The 23,196-nt window shown below is 42.1% G+C and overlaps 1 protein-coding gene across 5 annotated transcripts in view; it reads right to left on the bottom strand.

Moving 5' to 3' along the window:
- Positions 1-23,196, bottom strand: part of MVB12B (multivesicular body subunit 12B) — a 110,282-nt gene that overhangs the window by 25,699 nt on the left and 61,387 nt on the right. The window contains exon 8 of one of the 5 annotated variants that reach the window (XM_080989661.1): positions 22,079-22,814. The exons of the other annotated variants lie outside the window; for them this stretch is intronic. Within the exon in view, the coding sequence (XP_080845787.1) occupies positions 22,714-22,814 (101 nt within the window). The 3' untranslated portion in view covers positions 22,079-22,713. Of the gene's footprint in view, positions 1-22,078; positions 22,815-23,196 lie in introns of those variants that run through there. 5 annotated transcript variants of the gene reach the window in all.

Genomic DNA, 23,196 nt, shown 5'->3' on the forward strand with positions numbered 1-23,196 from the left:
CCAGGGATCACATGGATAATGTAAGAATATTACAAAATCATGCTGCTAATTAAATTTTCAAAACCAGAATAAGGGTCCTCAAACAAAAACCTATTTCCCCCTCCACAGTGCAGCATAGCTAACCGGAATTGGCTAGGTGATGTCACAAAGCCAAATCAGAGTGAGTGCAATGCCTCCTCTCTTCACCCTAAAGAGGTATTCTCATCTCCTTTTTGCAACCTTTCCAAACGAAAAATTACCAAAGCAGATGAGAAAGAAGGGGACATTTCCCCTAAGCCCTAGGCAGAACCAGGAACTGTTGGATCGCTGATAAGCTGTCCCTCAGAGGGAGTCACTTTGAGCTGCAGATGTGAGAGTTACCAGGATGACAAAGTCTCCAGAGTGGCTCCAGTCACCCTAACAGCCCACTAGTCTCTCCCCACCCAATCACAAAAAGTACCTGGCTCAGCACTGGCCTTTTCTTGCTAGGGAGCTACTTCCCCTAGTTCTTGTTCCTTCACCTGTTGGATGCCCTCCTCAAATCCCCCAAGTCCTAGGAACTCAGGCTTCATGCTCCACCAACCCAGTAACAGCAAGGTACAATCCAGCAGAAGTTAAGACACCTATCAACTCCAGTGAACATATGGCAATGAGAACAAATTTTATACAACTGAGGGAAGTGATAACGCTTTCCCCAGACTTAATACGTGCAGTAGGGGCTACGTATTTTAAAAGAAAGTAGTGCCTGCATAAACACTCCCACGTCTTTGATGGTGTAGAATGCTGTGTATATTTGGGCTATGAACAGACCCTCCCTGCTGCCACCTCAACTTTGTTGAAAATAAAGGAGCCTAATCTTCTAGAAACATAGGAAGCTATCTTATACTGAGTCAGACCACTTGGTCCATCCAACTCAGTACTGCCTACAGCGACTGGCAGCAGCTGCCCATGGTTTCAGCACTACCTGAAGATGCCAGGGATTGAAGAGCGACAGCCCCTTCTGTGCCCCCTTTTCTGCAGAGCTGGAACATGGTTTGAGGCAAATGTAAATACCTCATTCTTTTTTGAGTGGTTCAGCAGTCAGCCTCACAGATAAGGCCGAAAAGAGCCCACTCCATGTCATTATTTATGCAAATAATTAATTACGCCTGTTTCCGTCAAGCGGTTTGTCACGACACATTAATGACTTGATAGACTCCCATGAACTAGAGAACACTGGGGGGAAAAACAGCCCTGCGCGCCTTCGTCGTCATTTAATTTAAAAATGATCCTGTGTGAAATTATCTCGTCATGAGTGATGGAAGCATAAAGATCAGACTCAGCAAAGCTGCTTTTGGATCATTGCTTTATTAATGGGGACATAAGGGAAGTGAAAAATGCTGGCATTGTCAGACTTAGGCTCTCCTGAAGAAGCATGTTGGACATTTGGTATGCTGCAGTTTGCACCAGCACAACGTGGGACGATGGAAAAGCCAAGGGAAGCCAGAGACCCAATGCATCGAGTGGGCATTCTGCTTTTCTTGTCTACACCTTAATATCTACTTTGTGGTACTGTTGCTGCAATTATCATAGCTACTGTTCAGCACTGTGGTTGCTTTTGGAGTCGGCCTAAAACCACAAATTAGCACATAATGCTGCTGTCAGACAATCCAGCACCTGAGGCCCAGAACATACAACTCCATCCAACCCTTCTCAACTTGAGGGCCACATTCCCTTGTGGCAACATTCCCTTGTGGCCATATTCCAATGCTGAGCCACTCCAGAGGCAAAAGTGGGCACAGCAAAGAATGTAAATTTTACTTTTGTACAGTAGGGGAGCTTTTCTCTACCCTCCATCTAGGTAAGCAAGAGGCAATATCAGACTTCACCAGCACATTCCAGCTATGTGGTGTGGAGGGCCAGTGAAGAGTGCAGCCTGTGGAGAGTTCTAAGGTCCAGAGGGCCACATATGGCCCCTGTCTGAGGCTACCCAGTCCAGGCTTATTTGTTTTTGGGCTTGACTTAAAATACTGAAAAGAGTCATTCAAAGCCCTAAGTGGCTTCCTTTGAGATAAGCCTCAGAGGCCCTGTTTTGTGGTCCATCCATAACATGAGAATCAGGCAGACTTGATGGAGGCTGAGTTCCCCTGCCTTGTTTTATGCTTTATTGCAAAGTTTTATTACTTAAGTTACAGAGACACCATGTCTCTCAGTACCTACTGCTGAGGAGCATAAACATGGAGAAGCTTTTTACCTTCAGGACTTGTCTGAGGGCTTCCAGAGACACATGATTAGCTACCGATAGAAGCAGGAAGCCGAACTCTTACATCCTTCTAACTCCTTCTAATAGAAAACTCAGTTGCTGAGTGCAAAGGATTGCAAACAGAATGAAACCACTTAGGCTATGGACACACCATACATTTAAAGCATCCAGCCCCTCAAGAAACCTGGGAACTGTCCCTTATTAAACATGGAGTTTGGGATTTGTAGATGTGTACAGGCAAACTACTGTTCTCAGGATTCTTAGGGTCTATGTGCTTTAAATTAATAGTGTTTATGAAACCTCAGAAACAAGGAGGTATCAGAATGATCAGGGGAACTCCACGTTTGATAGAAGTACAAAAAAAGAGAAACATTTAAGGATCCATCCCATACCCACAAACCCCTTAACGATGCAACTGCTTTTACATGTTTTTAATTGAAATTGATTTTCCTTTGCTTTTAAATTGTGAATATGTTTGCCTCTCTGGGCTCCTTATGAAAGAAGGGTGGGATATGAAACAAACAAACAAACAAACAAACAAACAAACAAGCAAGCAAGCAAGCAAACAAACAAACAAACAATAGTAATAATAGTCTGCTGTTCTATTATGCTGCATTTTATTTTTACGGCAAGCAGCTTTGAGAATTATTTTTAAATAAAAGCAGGGTGCAAATAATAAACTATACAAAAGGAGAACGGAACACTGGCTATGGGGTGGCAAAAGTGAATGAAACAGGTGAACTCTCCAACCCAACAGAACACTGTGAGAAGACAAACAGGCTGCTTTTGCATGGCAAAGACATACTGCTGTTTATTTTGCGGGTTGGGCCTGCCATCTGTTGTCGTACATTCAGCAGAGGCTGCCTTGCCATCCAGCTTCCAAGAGGATTAGCCCAAACCAGCTGGGTTCCAGGAGCCCCACACATCCAGACAGCTATTCTTCAAAGCATCCAGGATGGGATCCTTCCAAAGGATGGGTGGGGGAATTTGCCTGTGTTCATTCAGAAATCTATTCCATCCCATTTCCGCATCTATCTGTAATCTTTTGCTTGTTTTTAAATTTGCAGAAAAGTATGGGCTGTATCCAGCTAGATTCTACACATAAAAGACATAATGAAATTAACAGATCTAAGCTAGTCATGTCCATTATTCTCAATGGGTCTACTCTGAGTAGGAGTAGCACTGGCTAAAACACTTCAGCACAGGGTGGGATGGGGATTCACCTAATGATCCCCATCAGCTGAAGCACTCCTGTGTAATGGAGCTTTCCCTCTTCTCCCCCCGCCGTGTCCCCTGATTATTGTTTAAAAGCCATCAATGAAAATTCATCAGTGTTTTAGTGCACCCCTATGTATATTAGTAATTTTACCTCATATTCACGTTTTTGCAAAGCGATTTCCATTAATATAATTTTTTTTTGCATAAAAAAAATCCTTCCAGTAGCACCTTTAAGACCAACTAAGTTAGTTCTTGGTATGAGCTTTCGTGTGCAAGCACACTTCTTCAGATACACTTCTTTTTTTTGCATGTTAATTTTACCAGTACATATGTTTTTATGGAAACTTCTTCATAGTATACAGGCAACTCCCCATCTGCGTGCATTTGAGAAAAGTCTGATCACTGATGCGCACACAGTTTTCAGCTTCAGAAGGGGACGGAAGAGGGTGAGGGTGGAACGGGGCGGGCTTATGCATGTCCCACCAACATGTGCAGTGCCTTGGAAAGCAGCTCCCATGGATATGGGGAGTTGCCTGTATGCATTTTTGTACATGTTACATGGCTGGAGAACACTGCAAAATTCAGAGAACTTGTCACCTGCCCCTACAAGGCATGCCTTCTTAAATCTGTAAGAAATCAATCTTTTAGCATGGCAGCCCCCCCCCCCACTTCAGAACTTCCTGCCTATCGACATCAAGAAGGCACCTTTACTGTACACTCTTTGATGCCCACTAGAAAATGTTTTGTTTAGACAAGCCTATCTGGCAATGTGCTGACATTTGTTTTCATCTGCTTTTAGCTTATAGTTGATTTAGGATTGCCATATTTTTAAAAAGTGAAAATCTGGAAACAAATGCTCCCCCCCCCCCCCCAAAAAAAATCTTTTAAAAAGTAGTAGTTTTGATTTTTAAAGGAAATTCACCAAAAAGATGCCCGGGTTTCCCCAGACATTTTAACAGATTTTTGAAAATTCCGCCCAGATGCCACTTTTTGACGGACAAATCCTGGTTATGTCTGGGAAATTCCAGACGTATGGCAGCCCTAGTTGATTTTAATTATTTTCTAAATATTTTAAATAGCTGTCTAACCAACACTTTCAATTGTGCTGTTTTAAAATATAGTGTTGGTGCTGACCTTTAGAACCCTCAATGACCTTGGCCCTGTATGCCTCAAGGACTGTCTCCACCCACATCGTTCTGCCCGAACACAGAGGTCCAGCTCTGAAGGCTTTCTGATGGTTCCCTCACTGTGAGAAGTGAACTTACAGGGAATCAGGCAGAGGGCCTTCTCAGTAGCCACAACCACCCTGTGGAACATCCTCACATCAGATATCAAGGAGATAAATAACTATACAACCTTCAAAAGACATCTGAAGGCAGTCCTGTATTGGGAAGTTTTTAATGTTTGATTTTTGTATTATATGTGTTGGAAGCCGCCCAGATGGGTATGTATGTATGTATAAATAAATAAATAAATAAAGTTTGTGGTCCTTTAACAGTGGTGCCAACACATGCAAAGACACCCCCCAAGCACATGTGGCAATAGCTACATGCCATGCTTCCATATCATTGAAATTAAATTTATATTTATTCATTTAATGTGTCCCTATATTAGAGGGTTCCTTCAACCTCCTTAAGCATGCATCTTTAGCATGCAGTTCCATTCTGAAGAGATAAAACAAAAGAGATAGCAATTAGGTTGAGAGTGATTTAAAAACATTGGGGAGGGGTCTTTTTGGGGGGAAGGGAATCAGAATCATTAGGGCAGCAATGCTATTTCTATTAGGTATGTTTTATTTGCATATGCAAATTCCGTCTAAATAGGATGCCCCCATTAATGTAATTGCTAATTGCATAATAGCCACCAATCTCCATATAGATCAAATGCCCAAGCCTTGTAGCTATTAGGGAAATGGTGCTCTGTAATTAAGATTGTCCTAATTTCCAGATGCCAATTAACTATATAATTATTAGCCCCCTTTCACTAACACAAAATTAAGGATTTTCACCCATATTAGTAAAAGGTTTGGGTGCCCCCCCCAACATTACTTAAAGAGAAACTACCAGGCGAAACAGGTCCCTAGGAAACCCATCACTGTTTCAAAATTCAGTAGGTAAATATGCTTATAACTATTCCTTCAAAGGCAACTTAAGTCTTGATTATTCAATTATTTTGTTCAAAATCCACCAAGGGGATATTGATGAATTCCATTTTATTAATTCCCTTGCAAGGTAGGCTAGGCTGGGAGAGTGGATGACCCACGCTCACCTAGTGGGCTTCATGGCTGCTTGGGAATTTGAACCTTAGGTCTCCCAGATCCTGGTCCAACATTCTAACCACTACACCATATTGTCTTTCCCCTATGAACAACTGCATCTGATATTAGGATTAGGAGAGGTCCTCTTTTTCATGAAGCAAGATCAATGGGGAATTGGGAAGAATCCCCATTTATTTAAATGATTGGTGCCTCAACTTTCTGCCCAAAGCAGTTAAAGATGACTTAATAAAAACCCTGTCGGCATTAAAGGGAGCGGGGAGAGCACAGAAGCACAATACTGTGTGGAAAGAATAGATAACAGCATCCGTTAACTAGCTCAGCAGTCAGGAAGCCCTCGATAGATAATATCGAGCAGGCAAGTCAAGTATGAACAACTTGCATACACCACAACTAAACTAAAGCTAAAACAGAACTCACTACCAGAAGTTTGAATGAACCAAAGAAGACTTTCAGCTTATCTACACTATACATTTATAGCAGCATTATACACTTTAAACAGCCATGGCTTCCCCCAAAGAATCCTGGGAAATGTAGCTCATTAAGGGTGCCAAGAGTTGTTATGAGATCCTTGTTCCCTCCACAGACCTACAATTTCCAGAGTGGTTTAACAACCATTCTCTTTTCCCAGGGGACTCTTGAGTGCAACAGCATTCTCCTCATCTCCAGTTCCCAACGAGTATTCAGAGGCATACTGCTTCCAACAGGAGGGTGAACACAACTATCATAGCTAGTAGCCATTGGACAGCCTTGTCCTCCATGAATTTGTCTAATCCTCCAGTGCGGTGAGCCAGTGTGGTGTAGTGGTTAAGAACAGTGGACTTGTAATCTGGTGAACCAGGTTCAATTCCCTGCTCCTCCACATGCAGCTGCTGTGGAGCTAGTCACACTTCTCTGAAGTCTCTCGGCCCCACTCACCTCACAGAGTGTTTGTTGTGAGGGAGGAAGGGAAAGGAGATTGTTAGCCACTTTGAGACTCCTTAGGGTAGTGATAAAGCGGGATATCAAATCCAAACTCCTCCTCCTCCTCTTCTTCTCCTTTACAGCTGATGGCCATCACTAAATCGTGTGGGTAAGCTCTGGAAGACCTCTGGTTATCCCTCTTGCACAGCCCCCCAAATCCCCACTGAATTCTAGGGAGGGAAAGTCATAATCCTTGGAGATCCACAAGGCAAGGTTATTAGATCCCAAGAATGGATCCAGCAAAAGCCTTTGGGGTGTGTGGGAGAGAAGAATCACAATAAATCCATCAATCAAAACTGTTCTTTTCTTTTAAGTTCTCCACTAGAAATAGCAAAAAAGGGATTACCGAAAGCCCATATAATGGAATCACATCCACTGCTCCAAGCCAGCATCCCGCTCCTTTAAATCACCAGATGCCTTACGCAGAGGTGTGTGGCTCTGGAGGTCACCTGACCCTGCTTGGGCATATAAAAGAGCCAGTTCGATATCCTGCTGGCCCTGGGAGCTCTCCAAGTCCTGTAAGCTTGACAGGTTCCCGTTATCTGCTCCTCACTGTTGTGGATTGCCTTCTACTTTGGGTCAGCTTCCTTGGACCCTGTCTATCACACTGCCAGCTTTCGGCCCAACTAGATTAAGACAGACAGCAGACATTTGTGAGAGATAAAAACAAAAGCCACATCAGCAATACAGGGAAAGCTATCAGACGACTCTCAAAGGAATCCGAGAACAAGTGCATGCCTGTGTTCCTAAGGCCCCCCCCCCCCCAGAAATGACAGCGAATTTAAGCTGGCACCTATGCCCTGTGACTAATGAGAGCTACCTGCTTGAGAACAGAAGGCCAGGCAGCCAGGTAAGGCACTCTTGGCAGGAATCAACCCGGGCCATGCGGCATTCATCATCTGCTAAACCAATCCACCAGCTCCAACGACCATTTGTCATTAATTGCGCTAATCAGCAAACCATTACTCTCTTGATGACAATGCAACCCTTATTAGCTAGTTATGGGGATGGAGGTGGGGGGAGGAAAGGGGATTTCTAGCCCCCCTCCAATGTGTATCTTAAACATGAGTCCATAGGGAAGAAATGTCCAATTATGAAAATAAGAAATTTGCTATCATCCCCTACTAATAAACCACCTGAGTAGCTTGAAACATCGCTGAAGCTAGAAGACATAAACAAGAAGAATCTCATAACAATGTATGTAAGAGGCCAAATAGCAGCTGGATAGAAGACCTTTGTTTAAGAAATGATTTGAGGATTTGAGAATGAGAAAACAATAGGAAAGTTTGTAAGATATAATCATATGAACTTGACTGCATCAAATGCTCTCTCTTCGATTTCTCGATCAGAAGTGATACTTCCAGCATCTGAGAAATATTTTCTGAGAAAATTCTTGATTGAGAGAATATTCACTTTCCCCCCAATCCTATTTAGTGTTGTTCTGCTATCTTCTCCACTGTTGCTTTGGTGCAATCCTCTCCGCTCCCACCCTCCACCCAATCAATTACTTTGTCAAATAAACATTCACATCATTAGTATTAGAAAATGTGTAGAAGGTAGAGAAATAATATGTTGTACTTATTTTCATCTTTATGTGTTTAGGTTTGATGTTATTGTATAAATATGTTATTAGTATTTTTTTCTTTTAGGAGGTAGCAAGGTGGGTGAAAGGAGAAACAAACCAGGAGTGGAAGTTGGGGGAAGCATAGGAGGGGAGGGAGGGAGGAATGCATAGTAAATGTTATGGATATGAGATGTATGTAATTAATGAAAAAGAAAACTGGGGGAAAAAATTAAAACAACAACAACAATCAATTACTTTGTCTTGGCTGCATGTCCAGATTACGGAGGGAAAACATATCCAGTGGAAAACCAAAGGCAACACTTGCTGGATCAGCAACACAGGACTGCTGCTGTGAATAAGTTCACATACACAAATAGAAAAAAACAGGGGTTCAGGCCAGCATCAAAAAACTCAATATTTGGCAAGCAAAGTACTACAAATGTATTTGTCACAATGTACCCACTATTACAAGGCATACTGTACATGCAAGCGGTCCTCCAAAATCATCAAAATAAGTACAATATTACAATTAATGATATATTTTCATTATTTCCAACCCAAGGAAATTCTTGGGAGTGGTAGAGCAGCTGTAGCAAACAGGACTGGAGTCTGGTTGATTCCAGTTTCAAAGAGAAAACTCCTCCTTCAGCTGACAATACAGAAGAAAATGGTAGGAACCCAACCCAAACAATATAGTGTAAACTTTTCCAGACATGAGCAGGCAGACTCACCTGTGAAGTGAACAAGGTCCCACATCGGGTACAAGTAGAGGCAACTGCTGCATGCTGGCTAGCAGAGCACAGAGGAAGCCCACTAGTGGACATTTATGAGTAGAGATTATGAAACACCAAGGGTTTCTTAAAGAAGTACTACAAGAAACAGCCCAAATCAAAAGATGTATTCAGCCCATGCGGTGAGATTGTATTGAGAAGATAATGAAAATATATCATTAATTGTAATATTGTACTTGTTTTGATGGTTCTGGAGTACCGTTTGCATGTACTGTATGCCTTGTAATAGCGGGTACATTGTGACGAATACAGTGGAACCTCGGTTTTCAAATGTCTCAGCTGCCGAATGTTTTGGTTTTTGAACACCGAAGTGAATGCTTCTGTTTTCGAACGCGCCTCGGAAGTCAAACAGCTTCCATGGCGCATTTTTCCATTTTCACCATTCACTTTGCCGACAACCCTTTGATTTTCGGTTCTTGAATGTTTTGGAAGTCAAACAGACTCACGGAACGGATTATGTTCAAAAACTGAGGTTCCACTGTACATTCGTTGTACTTTGCTTGCCATATATTGTGTTTTTGTATGCTAGCCTGAACCCGTTTTTTCTCTTTGTGTATGTTCCTATACAGTGGGCTCCTTATTTTTGTGAGTAAGATCACATCATGATCAGATAAGGCTAGCTGACATCACAAACCAAGACAATGAAGAGTGAAAGAAATGGCTCCCAGATAGACAACAGCTTCAGAAATTATCTTTGAAAAATGGCCAAGGTTGGGGTGGGGAGGGAACTTTTAAATGATACCCAAAGTATCATTTGCACAAAGTTGGATCATTTTCATCCCTGTTCTACTTATGGAATTCACTCCTGCAAGATGGGGGTGATGGTCATTAGCTTAGATGACTTTAAAATGAAACTGGAATAATTTGTGGAAGAAGAGGATAGAGTTATATCAATGTTTAGGGAAGGGCCATAAGCTCAGTGGGAGAGCTTCCGTTTTGCATGCAGAAGGCCCAGGTTCAATCCCCGGCATCTCCAGGTAGGGTAGGGCAGGGAGAAATTCCTGCCTGAAACCCTGGGGAACCACTGCCAATCAGTGTAGACAATACTGTACTAGATGGACCAAGGGTCCAACTCGGTATAAGGCAGCTTCCTATATTCTTTTGGTACTGCTCATGGTCATGGTCTTCAACATCCAGGATCAGAACACCTCTGAATACCAGTTGCTACAACAAAGGAGGGTTCTTGCTTCGATGTTCTGCTTGGGGATTTCCCAGATGCCTCCAGTTGGCCACTGGGAGTGGTGGCAAGGAGGAAAGCTGGCCTAGATGAACCTTTATAGATAACTGTTTTGCTGGATCAGACTCGTCTCACAAAGCCACGGGGAAGATGAGTTTGGAATGCCAGCAGTCACCATGAGGACTGGAAACATGTTGCAGGTGAAGGGCACCCGTGTGTCTTTCCAAATGGTGTGGGGATTCAACCCTTTAACTCAACTGAGCAATGCTACGGGGTTAGGAATGCAGTTGCACTGGAGGTTTTTGCTTCAATGGCAACTCTGCAGTTGTCCGCTGCCTTGCCATTTCCAAGTTGTTTTGTGCAGCCACAAACTCTTCATACACATTAAGATCCTTAAAATTAGGTAGTAAGAGCTCATTAATATTGCCCAAGTAAATGGGCCTATTAAACCATCTTTAAGCAATATTGAAACATAAATCTCCTTAAACTATATTTAATGACTATACTTAAGATACATTATATGTGACTCTTAATGAAACATTAGATAGCGTTTTGGAGATGAAAATGAGAAAATCCATACAACGTCCATCCGGTTAACACACCCGAAAGCTACAGTCATGAAATGCATTACGACCAAATGATTACTTCATTAGGACAAATATTTTTCTAATCATTCCTGATTTATATTATTAGAGCTATAGATATTTTGATAATGTGTTAGGAAAGCCTCCCAGTGGCCTACAATGTTTATGCATTTTAACACAGATCTACTATGCACCTTTAAAAAATAAATAAATTAATAACTTTGGAATCTTCAGCAATTGTTTAATGTTGGTATGGCTGGACATTTGGGCTTTGGGAGTAGGTCCACTGAAAATAATGGACCTATGTTAGTCATCTCTAGTAGTGTAATTGCAAATTCGGAAGTGCAGGGTCCCTTCATGATAGTCACAGCCATGCCCTCTCACAGCCATGTCCCTTTCTAAGATTATACAATAATCCTATCATTATACAAAATTATTATTTAGGTATGCATTACAGTGGCCAGCGTAGTTCTCCGTGTATCGCTTTCCAGCCAGATCTACTATTTTCTGTGCACACACACGGGCACATAATTCTCTTGAAAATGAAGCACCTTTTGTTTTCCATGTTCCTAATATATGCATATTTGTGTGTATGTGCGCAAGCAAATACATCAATAATTGTTTTTTAACATTGCATTCCCCACTATGTTTTTAGCTGTTTCTATTTTAGCTGTAAGCTGCCTTGAGCCCCTATCTGGGAAAAACACAGTATATAATAACAACTACTCATTGATGTTCTTCCTGCATGTCTTCTCCTATGGGTCAATTCTCTGTGGGCAATGCACCTCCTTTTACACTGTTTGGCTCCAATCAGCACTAAGGGTGAGAACAATTCTTAATGGCTAAACAGCTCCCCTTTCATACTGACTAATGTAGACACAAGGAAAGTGCTTTTACAAACATACCCAAGTATCCTTCTCCATCCAGCTTCTCTTGAACTGAAACTTTATTACCAACCATGCTAAGTAGCAGAGTATATGTTTTGCATGTGGATGGTCCCAAGATTCAATATCCAGAAACTCTAGTTAAAAGGAAATGGTTAGCAAGTGATGGGAAAGATTGTGCCTGAAACCTTGGTGTGGCAGTGATAGACAGCATTGTACAACAAGACCATAGCATAAAAAGGATGGAGATTTGAGGCCTTCCAGATGCTGTTGGACTCCCATCAGTCCCAGCCAGCACTGCCAATGATCCAACTCAGGGATAATGGGTTTTAGTCAATAACAGCTGCAGGGTCCCCGATTCTCCATCCCTACGTTGTAGTCTTCAGAATGGAGTCCTTCAAGAGGTGGAATAATAAGGGATTGGAAAAGTGTTGGATTCCATATGGAACCATATACCATATACTGACATATCAAGCTCAGAATTGTCTCCAATGGCTCTTCAGGGTTTCAGGCAGAACTCTCTCCCAGACCTACCTGGAGATGATGGGGAATGAACTTAGGACCTTCTGCATGCTAGGCAGATGCCCTATCAGTGACATTCAGACTTTCTCCAACTCCCATCAGCCCCTACCAATGGTTAGAGATAATGGGACTTGGGAGACCAACAACATCCATAGAGCTAATGGTTTCCTATCCCCACAGTGTAAGCTCATATATTCTCAACTAGGACTTCCCACAACCACATTTGCACACACATAGCATTAGGTGGGGGAGCTTTTTAAAGAGACTGAATTGCAGCCACCACTCTCTACTACAAAATGCCTTTTCAATTACAAAAAAGGGACCATTGAGATATCCGAATTAGACGAGCCATGAAGGAGGATGGCAGTGACACCTGTCAACAGGACACAGCCCTTGCCAGTGATCTAAAAATTAAAATACAATTTGCCACCCTGATCATTAAAAGAAAATCATTCTTGATGAGAGGAAAGCAGTCACAACAAGGTTATTTCATTTGTTCTGCACATGGATCTGCTCTCCAAAAACGAAGAGAACAATTCCTTTGCATTTTATCTAAGTGCACAAATTATGCGTTATGCATTTTTCATCAGCCATAGGCTTCTCTCTCTCTAGAAATGCTGTGTGTGTGTGTGTGTGTGTGTGTGTGTGCGTGATATTGTAATGAACAATAGTGAATGTGTTATATTATTCTTCATCAAGCCTCCAAGTGGAAAAAGAAAAAAGATCTCTCTGTTACATTATAATAGCTGTTGGCCAATGTAATTCAGTAGATTAAATTCAACTGAATGTGTGTGTGTGTTTTAACACACCATAAAACAGCACGATAAGGCTGCTATAATTTTTTTTAAAAATTTTACTCCGAACTCCATCACACATATCATATACAAGCACCGAAAGAGGGGGTGAAAAAAACTGTGTGAAAAGTAATTTTGCATAATCAGTACACGCCATCTGGAACAATTAAACGATTTCTATAGAACTATGAGGATCAGTCATATCTGCTTATTAAAGATCAGAAATTATACAAGTAATAAATCCTCGAAAAAACTAAGCGTGCTCTCGCCTGTCAACGCTATTTTAACTTCAAATACTGAAGAATGCTTGATAAGGCTGAAAAGAGGAGATTAATATATGCAAATTACATTGAGCATTTAAAATCCCCTGCAACTGTCTCCCGTTCTCCTGTCCCTTATTGCCGCATTTATGTTTTATTCATTCATTCACCCAACTCACCTGTCACTTCATAAGCTATAATATTATGGGGGTATTATTAAACAGCATAAAGCCCCCGCTTTAATTGGAAAGCTTCATTGCATTTTCCAATTATTTGGACTAAATTAAAAGCAGATGTACATAGTTTAATAAGGAGTCTAATATCAGTTCCGGGAAATCAAAATTCATTGTCATTACTGCACCGCGATACTTTTTGCAAACTGTACTCCATTTTCGGGGAGGCATCCCCCCCCCCCACTCAAGGAAATATCTGTCGGCAATCGGTTAATTGTCATTCCTTTAATAACTGTTTAAATATCCAAACGCTGCAGCAGCTTCCTATTAAAAAAATTAAAACGACGGGGCATGTACAAGCAAAACAAATACACTGCAGATTCCTGATAAAGGCAGGCGACTCTTACCACAACTAGTACATGATGCGCATAAGCATGTGTGATTAGCAGTGCATTGTACTGGAAGAAGGGGATGCTGAAACTTGAAGCGGTTCCTGGCTGAGAATCAACTAAATTGAATGCGAAATTGACACTCCTCACTCCTAACCTTTCAGTCTTCTTCATGTGTTCAGCCTGGATACATGAGGGTAAAAGTATACAGACAGGCAGGGGTGATTATGTACACAAACTCCATTATTCAGCTTGCCCCTCTACCAAAGCCACAAAGGCCTGAAGGGGGCTTGCCTGAATTACAAGCCTCCTACTAGCCCCAATGGCCATGCTCTCCACTGTCGGAGGCAGTAGTATGCCTCTGAATATGGCATGCCTCAGTATGCTCATGGGAATCGCAGGTGGGGAGAGCATAGTTGCACTCAGGTCTGGCTTCTGGGCTTCAGATTAAGGTATCTTGGTTGCCTACTGTGAAAGCAGGATGCTGGACTTAGATGGGCCTTTGCTCTGATGCTGCTGGCTATTTCTATGTTCTCATGATCAGGTTCTCTGCTTTATCAGCTCTCATTTTAAGAAACACTGGGGCAAGGCCAGGCTGAACATCTCAGGAAAGGGTTTGGCTCTCAATAAATTTACACCTCCTGCCCATGCTAAGCAGCTTTTTTTTCTAGGTAGCAGCAAAGTGGAATGCAGCAGGGAAAGGGCATAAGCTCAATGGTAGAGCACCTGCTTTGCATGCAGATGGTCCAAGGGTTCAATTTCTGGGATATCCCTATCTGAAATCCCAGAGCTGCTGCTGCCAATCCATGAAGGCAATCCTGAGCTGGTTGGATCAATGGTCTGGCTCTGAATAAAACAGCTTCCTATGTTGACAGAGCCTTGTAATCCACTCATGAAGCTGGCCCTGCTGAAACCACGAAAGAACGCCTAACAGACGTAATGTCATCTGATGGCCATGGGCAACTAAAGTCAATCCTGCAGGGGGATTTATTCTCTTTTCTTTCTTTTCTAAAAAAGAACATAGGATTGTGCACAGTGCAAATTAAAGCACTCAATAACTCGGAAGAAGGAGAAGAGTTTCTCAAGGATATTCCCTGTTGCTCAAGCAGACTTGCAAAATATTAACTGACATTCTCCAACATCAATTCTTTTTCCAGCATTTGCAATCATAGCCTGAAATGAGGATTTTTTTGGGGGGGGGAACCCCAGTGCACACACAAAAAAGTATATTGATACTTGGTAACATATTTAAAATCTGCCAAGACATAGTAGTTAAGACAGGTGAGCAGGTGAGGGGAAACTATGGCCCCCAGATATTGCTGACCTATTTCTCCCGTATCTCTGTCTCTTGGCCATTATTACCAGTGCTGATGGGAGTTGAAGTTTGGCAAAAAACAGGAGGGCCAAAGGTTCCCATATTTAAATTAAGATTTAAAGTAGTTTCCCTCCATGTCAAAGCTTTAATGTGCAGAAACCAAATCAAAATGTGTGCATGGGTATACACACTTGACATTCTAAAGGAATATGTCTTTAAAATTTACCATATTTGTGTAAAATTCGCTATATATTCCTAAATCTGGAACTCCAGATGTGCTTTGGTTTGCATCTGAAACTCCTGAATGTGACTACCTGGCCCCCAAGTTCCCCCATCCCAAATCATTCACACAATTATTCAATTCTGCTTATTTACAGAATAGCAAAAGACTCTTAAACACCATTAATCCCAATAGAAATAGAGGCCTGTTGAGAGGGCCACCCCTATTATAATGGTGGTGTATAATAAAAATCACTAACACAGCATAAAGTTGTTAAACCATCAAACAGAGCAGAACTAATCAACACAGAAATTAATTCTCCCCCCCCTCTCAAGAAAACATCCCACTTGGTAAAACAGAAACTGAATGATGTTATGTCACAATCAGCATTGATCCTCACAATGCATTGCCATTCTGGGGGCACATATGAGGAGAAAATGGTGACTTACTAGGAAGAGTTCTGGCATGAGAGGCAGCAATAGCAAATATGTTATTTAGAAAGAAAGCAAATGAGCCATGAACACCACCCAAGAAAATGGAGCCGCAGTAGTTCATGTACTGGGTACTTCAAGACTGCGATATGCTCTATGTGGGGCTTCCCTTGTGCTTGATCTGGGAACTTGCAGTTGGTGCAGAATGTACATAACACCTGTGCTCAGAAATTGGTACTGGTCGCCGATTTGGGCCAAGTTCAAGTTGTTACTATTAGCATATAATGCCCTTAACATACTGGGACCAAGTCAAGTTTAGCTATGAGACTGCCTTCTCCTACATGTGCCCACTCAACCACTTCGATCAGCACAACACACTGTTATAGGTGCCACATAACAGCATTTGTAAGAACTCAGCCATTTAGTGTTGTAGTGCCTGTACTTTGGAACTCCTTGCCTACTGAGATCATCCAGGTCTCTTTTTGGCATCTGCTAAAAACATTCTTGTCTACCCAGATGCTTAGAAAGCTGAGGTAATTTTTAATCTGCTTTAGTATTTTAACTTTTGTATGTTTTAATGTAAGATTTTTTAAAATAGTGGTGTATAGATTTTATGATATACACACACACACACACACACACACACACACACACATCTTTTCAGAATTTGTGATAGGACCTTTAAAAAAACCAAACCAAAACCAAACCAAATGCCTGACAAGTACAATTCCTCCCCATTCACCCCAGAAATTCCTCCTTCAGAAGGAAGTGAAATCATCACACAGCATCATTCTTTGGAAGAATCCTACTGTGTGCATTTGTGTGTGAGAGGTGGGCTGAATGAAGAAAATGGAGAAGTCATTGTGACCCTCCTACACCTCCTGAAAAACCAAAATGACCTCTCCACTTTCTCCATAGCAAATGGGGCACCAACATTTAGTGCGGCAGGGAAGCTTAAAAAAAATACTGTTGTTATTTATTTTCATAGCACAGAAGATGAATTTTGAGGAAACAATTGTTATAACAGTAAACAACAAATAACTTGTCCTGATAAAATTACAGACTCTTATCCTGCCATGAATGATCCTTAAGGTTTTCTTTTACTCAGAAATCATTTCTATTTTACCACTGTAATCAGTGGACCTACACTGGTCATGCCTATTAATCTGACCGGGCCTACTCAGAGTAGGCCTAACATTGGCAACAGACCCTCAGGCCCAAACATCAGACAAACACTATAGCAACAACTGCCCAAACCTCCTAATGTTCCTTCCAAGAAGAAGCTGAAAGCAATTCTTTTCGCTGCAAATTAAAACAATGGCATCTCTTTTTCTTTATCCTCCTTTCAAAATTACCTATGTTAATAAAGGCGCCACCACACTGTGCTTAGTGAACTATTTAATTATCTTTGAAAAGTGAGGAGAGGGGTGGAGGGGGAAGAGATGGATCAAAACAATAGTTTTTCTGTGAAAAATAAATGGCTAAGCCCTGATTAAAATGTTCTCATCGCCTACAAAGAAATGATACAGGGTTTTATTTTATTTCTGTTAACGCACATTGAAGAGCACAAAGTTATCATGGAGGGGAGCACTAGGCATTTTTTTGGCAACATGGGATGAAATTTCCCGCCCTCTCTCTGCAAGAGAATTGGAGGTTTCAGCCATTCTGCCTTTTCAAAGCAAATGGCGAAAGGACATTTTTTCTATTCAAGCTGCCACCAGAGCTCATTAATCAACGCCAAAGTACTTCAACAGACCCAGGCTTGAGACAAAGCTGTTACCAAACTATTGGCTGGAGGCTTTATTTTCCACGCCAACTGCTATCTTGAAATTTGGACCTCATCTTCCGATAGCGCTCTGGCCAAGGTGCTTCTTTCCAAAGTTTGGTTTATGTTTTATAAATGCACATGGTGATAGGACAAAAAAGAGGAAAAATGCAAATTATTATCTATTACTATTAGTTATATCCCACCTTTCCTCCATGGAGTTTACATGAATGTCCTCCTCTTCATTTAATCTCCACAACAACCCAGAGAAGTACATTAGGCTGAGAGACTGTGACTGGCCTAAGGTCACCCAGTGGGCTTCATAGATGAATGAGGGTTTGAATCCTGATCTTGTAGGTCTAGAGAGTCTGACCCTCTAACCACCATACCACATTTGTTCCTCCCAAGATCCTTTTCCTGATTACAACATTCAGGTTGGAAGTCTGTGATATGAAGGTACTTATCACGTCTGTTAAAATTATGTATGTAGTAACAAGAGTAGGAGTTGCTTTCTTCATTTCATTTTTAATTTGTACACTGCTGTTCTAGATTACTGTACTCAAAAAAGTTTACAAAATTGACAAAAATATGCAACAACAACAAAATCACATTGCCATCCTATAACATTTCAAACTTCAATTAAAAGCAAAGTAACAGAATCCAAGATTCCATATCATATCTGGTATCCTAAGTATTTTAAGATAATAAGCTATCAGCAAATTACAGTGGACGCTTGGGTTGTGAACGTGATCCATGCGGAATGCACGTTCGCAACCCGCAGTGTTCGCAACCTGCAGCGGCGCGTCTGCACATGTGTGGGTTGCGATTCGGCGTTTCTGCACATGCACAACTGCCGAAACCCAGAAATAACCCGTTCCAGTACTTCCGGGTTTTGGTGTTCTGTAACCCAAAAAAACCGCAACCTGAAGTGTCTGTAACCCGAGGTATGACTGTATAAAACAAAATCACCCCCATGAATTACAGTAACTTAAATAATGACAACCAACTAAACACGTCCAGACATTTCCCCATCATTAGTAGGAAATCTATCGCAGATGGCACAAATATTTTGCCACGTGATACCTGTGATATTCCACTTCATAGGAAATGATCAGACCACTGGTTCATATAACTCATTAGTGTCCACACTGACTGGCAGTGACTCCACTAGGATTCAGTCAGGAATCCTTCCCAGAGATGAAACTTGAAGCTATAATATGCAAAGCATCATTTCTTATCACTGAGCAATGGCCATGCCCTACAGAAAAGGAGCAGCAGAGCAAGTGGTAGCTGGACCTCTCCAGAAGAGTCATTGCTGTGTAGTCCAAAGAGCAACCTACTAAAGGGACCAGCACCTGGAGGCCAAAAGCAACTTCATGTGAGAGCTAGAGAAGCATAGTGGCTAAGAGACTGAATATGAACTAAAAATGACATCCAGGACCATAGCTCAGTGGTTAGAGCATCTGCTTTGCATGCAGAAGGTCCCAGGTTCAATACCCTGCATCTCTGTGTGAGGCTAAAATGTCCTGAAACCCTGAAGAAGTATAGACCTTGGGTCCCCAGATGTTGTTGGACTACAACTGCCATCATCCCTGACCTCTGGTCCTGCTAGGTAAGGATGATGGGAGTTGAAGTTCAACAACATCTGGGGACTCAAGGTTGAGAAAGGATGGTGACGACAATACTGAGTGAGACAGACCAATGATCTGATTCAGCAGAACGAAGCTTCATAAGATCCAGCAGGCTCTTATATTAAGTTCATACCTTATGGTGACAATGATGCAGGATGATGACTGCTCCTTCATTCCTCGGGTCCATTCACCCCAACTTGCTTGCCCAAACATTGCTGGTTAAGGGACTTGTAAGCCACCTATGTATCTATTTCAAACTCTGGAATGGGGACACAACACAGCTATGCACACACAATGTCAAGGCACTGCCTGATGGAGTAAGGCCTGGAAGTCCTGGTGCAAGACATGAAACGAAGCAGAAGGCGCGGCTGTCAAATTATCGGTGTCTCACGCAGAACTGAGAATGCCATGTTATCGGTGGATCGCTAGATCTTTGATGCCATAAAACAACCCAGGCATGTAGGAGGAAGGGGGGCTGAGGGGAAGAGGGGAAAAAACCCAGCTCTCTAGATAACAAAGGATCTCAGGCTGGCATCATTCATTGTCTTGTAGACAATGGGGAGACAAATCTGCGGAATAATGAGCTCCTTTTCAGCGAGCTGACAGATCTGTTCCATCTCAAGTCTAATCTATGGGACCTAATGTTCTTTACAGTGAAGGCAGCCAAGATGTTCATCTTCAGCTTTGCCACTCTCTTTTGTTTTAAAGTCAACAACTCCCTGGGGACAATATAGAAGCACAGATGGATACAAACCGGTAGGAAGCCTTCAAAACGGGGGTCTGAGTTGGCTCAAATCAGCAAGAAGCCTTCAAAAGAGGGGTCAAAGCTGGCTCAAACCAGAACAGAGCCTTCAAAAGGGCTCTAGGTATGGCAGATGATGCAAAGTTTGCTATCCAGCAATCAATCAGCGTTGAGTCAATGGGCCACAGTCACACATTTAAAGTGCTATGATACCATTTTAAACAGACTTTGCTCCCCCCCCCCAAAAAAAGGGAACTGGAGTTTGTTAAGGGTGCTGAGGGTTGTTGGGGTCCTGTATTCTCCCCTGAGCTACATTTTCTGGGAATCTGAGGCTAAAAGCCAGGGAGCCAGAATAATGTGTGTGTCCCCCCATCCCCTTCACCTACAGAGCTCAGGTAGTGTATCCAGTTCTTTCCCCCTCCAAAAAACCCACACTTCATTCTTCTCACAGTCTATAAAGGCAGGTCAGGATGAGAAAAAGAAATTAGTTTAAGGTGTTTATCCCTTTCTCAGAATACTAGAACCCAAGATCAACCAGTGAAACTGAACACTGGGAGTCAGGATGGATAAAAACGAAGTACTTGCATAATTTAGCCCACAGAATCACAGACTTGCAGACTTGGAAAATGTCCCAAAGGTCATCCAGTCCAACTCCCTGCAATGCAAAAAGTCACAGCTAAATATATGCTATCACAACTTATAGTGATGGCCACCAAATCTGGACAGATTTTTTTAAAAAAGGTTTACACACAATTCATGGATGATAAGGCTGTCAATGGCTACTTGGTCATGATGGCAGTAGACCCCTCCAGCATCAGAGGCACTATGGCTCTGGAGACCTGCTGCTGAGGAATGCAAGAGGGCTGTTGTGCTCCTGTCCTGCCCGCAGTCTTCCCATCTGGTTGGTGACTGTGAGAAGAAGATCCTGAGCTATTGCTTACTGCCTATTGAGCCCCCCCCCCCGAAATGTACGATTTAAAACAAAGCATACATTCTAAAACCGATTCTAAAAACAATTACAACTGAAAAACATATAAAAATCAGTTCCAGTTTTAAGAAATGTAAGAGTGCTTAAAAACTTTCTTCCATCTAGTGATCTTGAGGCTGCCAGGAATAGTCTTCTTCAGCCACCAAATGCCTGGATAAGCAGGAATGTTTTCAAATCCCTCTTGAAAGATGGAGACAGGTGCACTTCTTTTGGGTGGGCATTCCACTACCAGGGAACCACCACTGAAATGGCCCTGTTGTGGATCCATAGGAGCCAACTCCTAGTGGCTGAGGTTCCTTCAGCACTCTCTCCATAAAATATTTGAGGGGCTGGGCTCCCCCCCCCCCAAAGTTAATGAGCATTGCCATTCAAATAGTGTGTGTTGTATCTTGTGATCAATTATGCAGGGTAGCGTTTACCTGAGGCCCCGATATTTTATTCAAGTTGGCACTCCCGCGTGGGGGGCAACCAGGCAGTCCTCGGTAGTAACACTACGAACAAGGCCTTCCTTGTTGGTCATATGGCATGAGGTAGTTGCTATTGGGGAAGGTGCAATTCACCTAATCTAGCAGAGCTCTTCTTATGTTCCTATGCCTCTCCCCCATGCTATCCATGCTGGGCTTGGGAAGGTCTGACTGTCTGATCTACATACATAGATTTTCCAAATGGATTAAGAACCCTGCAGGCTATGTCAAGGATGGGGAACTTGTAGCCCTCTAGATGTTGCTAGATGCCAACACCAATCAGTTCCAGCCACTCTGCCCAATGCTCAGGGATTATGGGAGTTGGAGTCCAGCAACATTGATAAGAGTCACAGTCCCCATCCTTGCACTACACAGGGTGATATGTCACAACACCAGAGAGTCTATTAGATTTGGCTAAATGAGGGCATCACTGAGGCCAAGTAAGGGCAATTTAAATGGTTAAGCTAACATAGTTACAAGTGTTGAGCCCGACAGAAAAAAGTACCAGAAAAAACATCTGCAACCGATTTGTCTGTAATGCACGATTCATTTGTAAAACTTTCTGAAAGCTTGTGTGTCCATTTGAGTTTGTAGAGAAGAAACATCTTGCAACTGAAACGGCTTTTGCTTGCAGCCAAATTCCTCCCCCCCCCCCACAATTTTTGGAAGCCAGACCAATCTTCTTCCCTTTGGGGACCATTAACATATTGTCCTGAAACAAGCTGTTTATTAACTTCACTGCAAAAGCTGCCAAGGTGTTAAAAAGCTGATCCGTTTAGCACAAACTTTTGATGGAATATTTGCACTCCTCAATTTGACATCTTTCAAAGGATGTGATCCAGTGGCCAGCTGAATAGAACACCTAAGTCCCATTGTAATCAATTGCGCAGAAAGAATTAGGATTAAGCATACTGTAGTTCAAATTAACTACAAATGTTATAATGAGCTCCTTTGATTTTTCTGTTACTGTACATTGCTTTTATTAAAATAACACACACTATGAATTGATATTTATTTAAAAATAAAGAGCATGAGGTAGCCAAAAATAAGGCTACTTTCAATATTAGTTGGATAATTTAGTATACCAGCATCTCAATCACTGAAATAAAATATGCTTCCAGGCATAGGCAAACTCCGGCCCTCCAGATGTTTGGGACGACAATTTCCATCATCCCTGACCACTGGTCCTGTTAGCTAGGGATGATGGGAATTGTAGTCCCAAACATCTGGAGGGCTGGAGTTTGCCTGTGCCTATGCTTAACCATGGCTGGAACTTGCTTATAGACATAAGTCTAATTCATTATTTTTATTGTTAATGCAACTCAATGGTCAGGATGACAAACTACTGAATATCTATTCTTTCTTTCATTTCCACCACTTTCCTCCATTTTCTACCATGCCAAAATTTAGACAGGAGGAAAGAAGGACGTGTCTTTTTGTATTCTGCAAATTGGGGGGGGGGGGGGGGAGAGAGAGAGAGAGAGAGAGAGAGAGAGAGAGAGAGAGAGAGAGAGAGAGAGAGAGATTAAACATACCTGGATCTAGTAATAGACTTCTGAGGGGTTGTTTTTTGCAGTACTACTCTATTTGGTCTGCAGACCATAAAAACCAGATTAAAACAACCACAGCAGAGACAAAAGAACAACAAATACTCTCAAACTATTTTAAACCATGGATTCTGTTATGCTCTTATTCTAAAAAGGCAAAGCCTGTGTGCATGCAGAGTGGATAGTATCCACATAAATTAACATAATAGCATTGGACTACAAGAGCCTGCTGGCTTAGGTCAATGGCCAATCAAGTCCAGCATCCAGTTCTCACAGCG

Source organism: Podarcis pityusensis (genome assembly GCF_964106645.2).
Source record: "Podarcis pityusensis genome assembly, chromosome: Z".
Lineage (NCBI taxonomy): Eukaryota > Metazoa > Chordata > Lepidosauria > Squamata > Lacertidae > Podarcis > Podarcis pityusensis.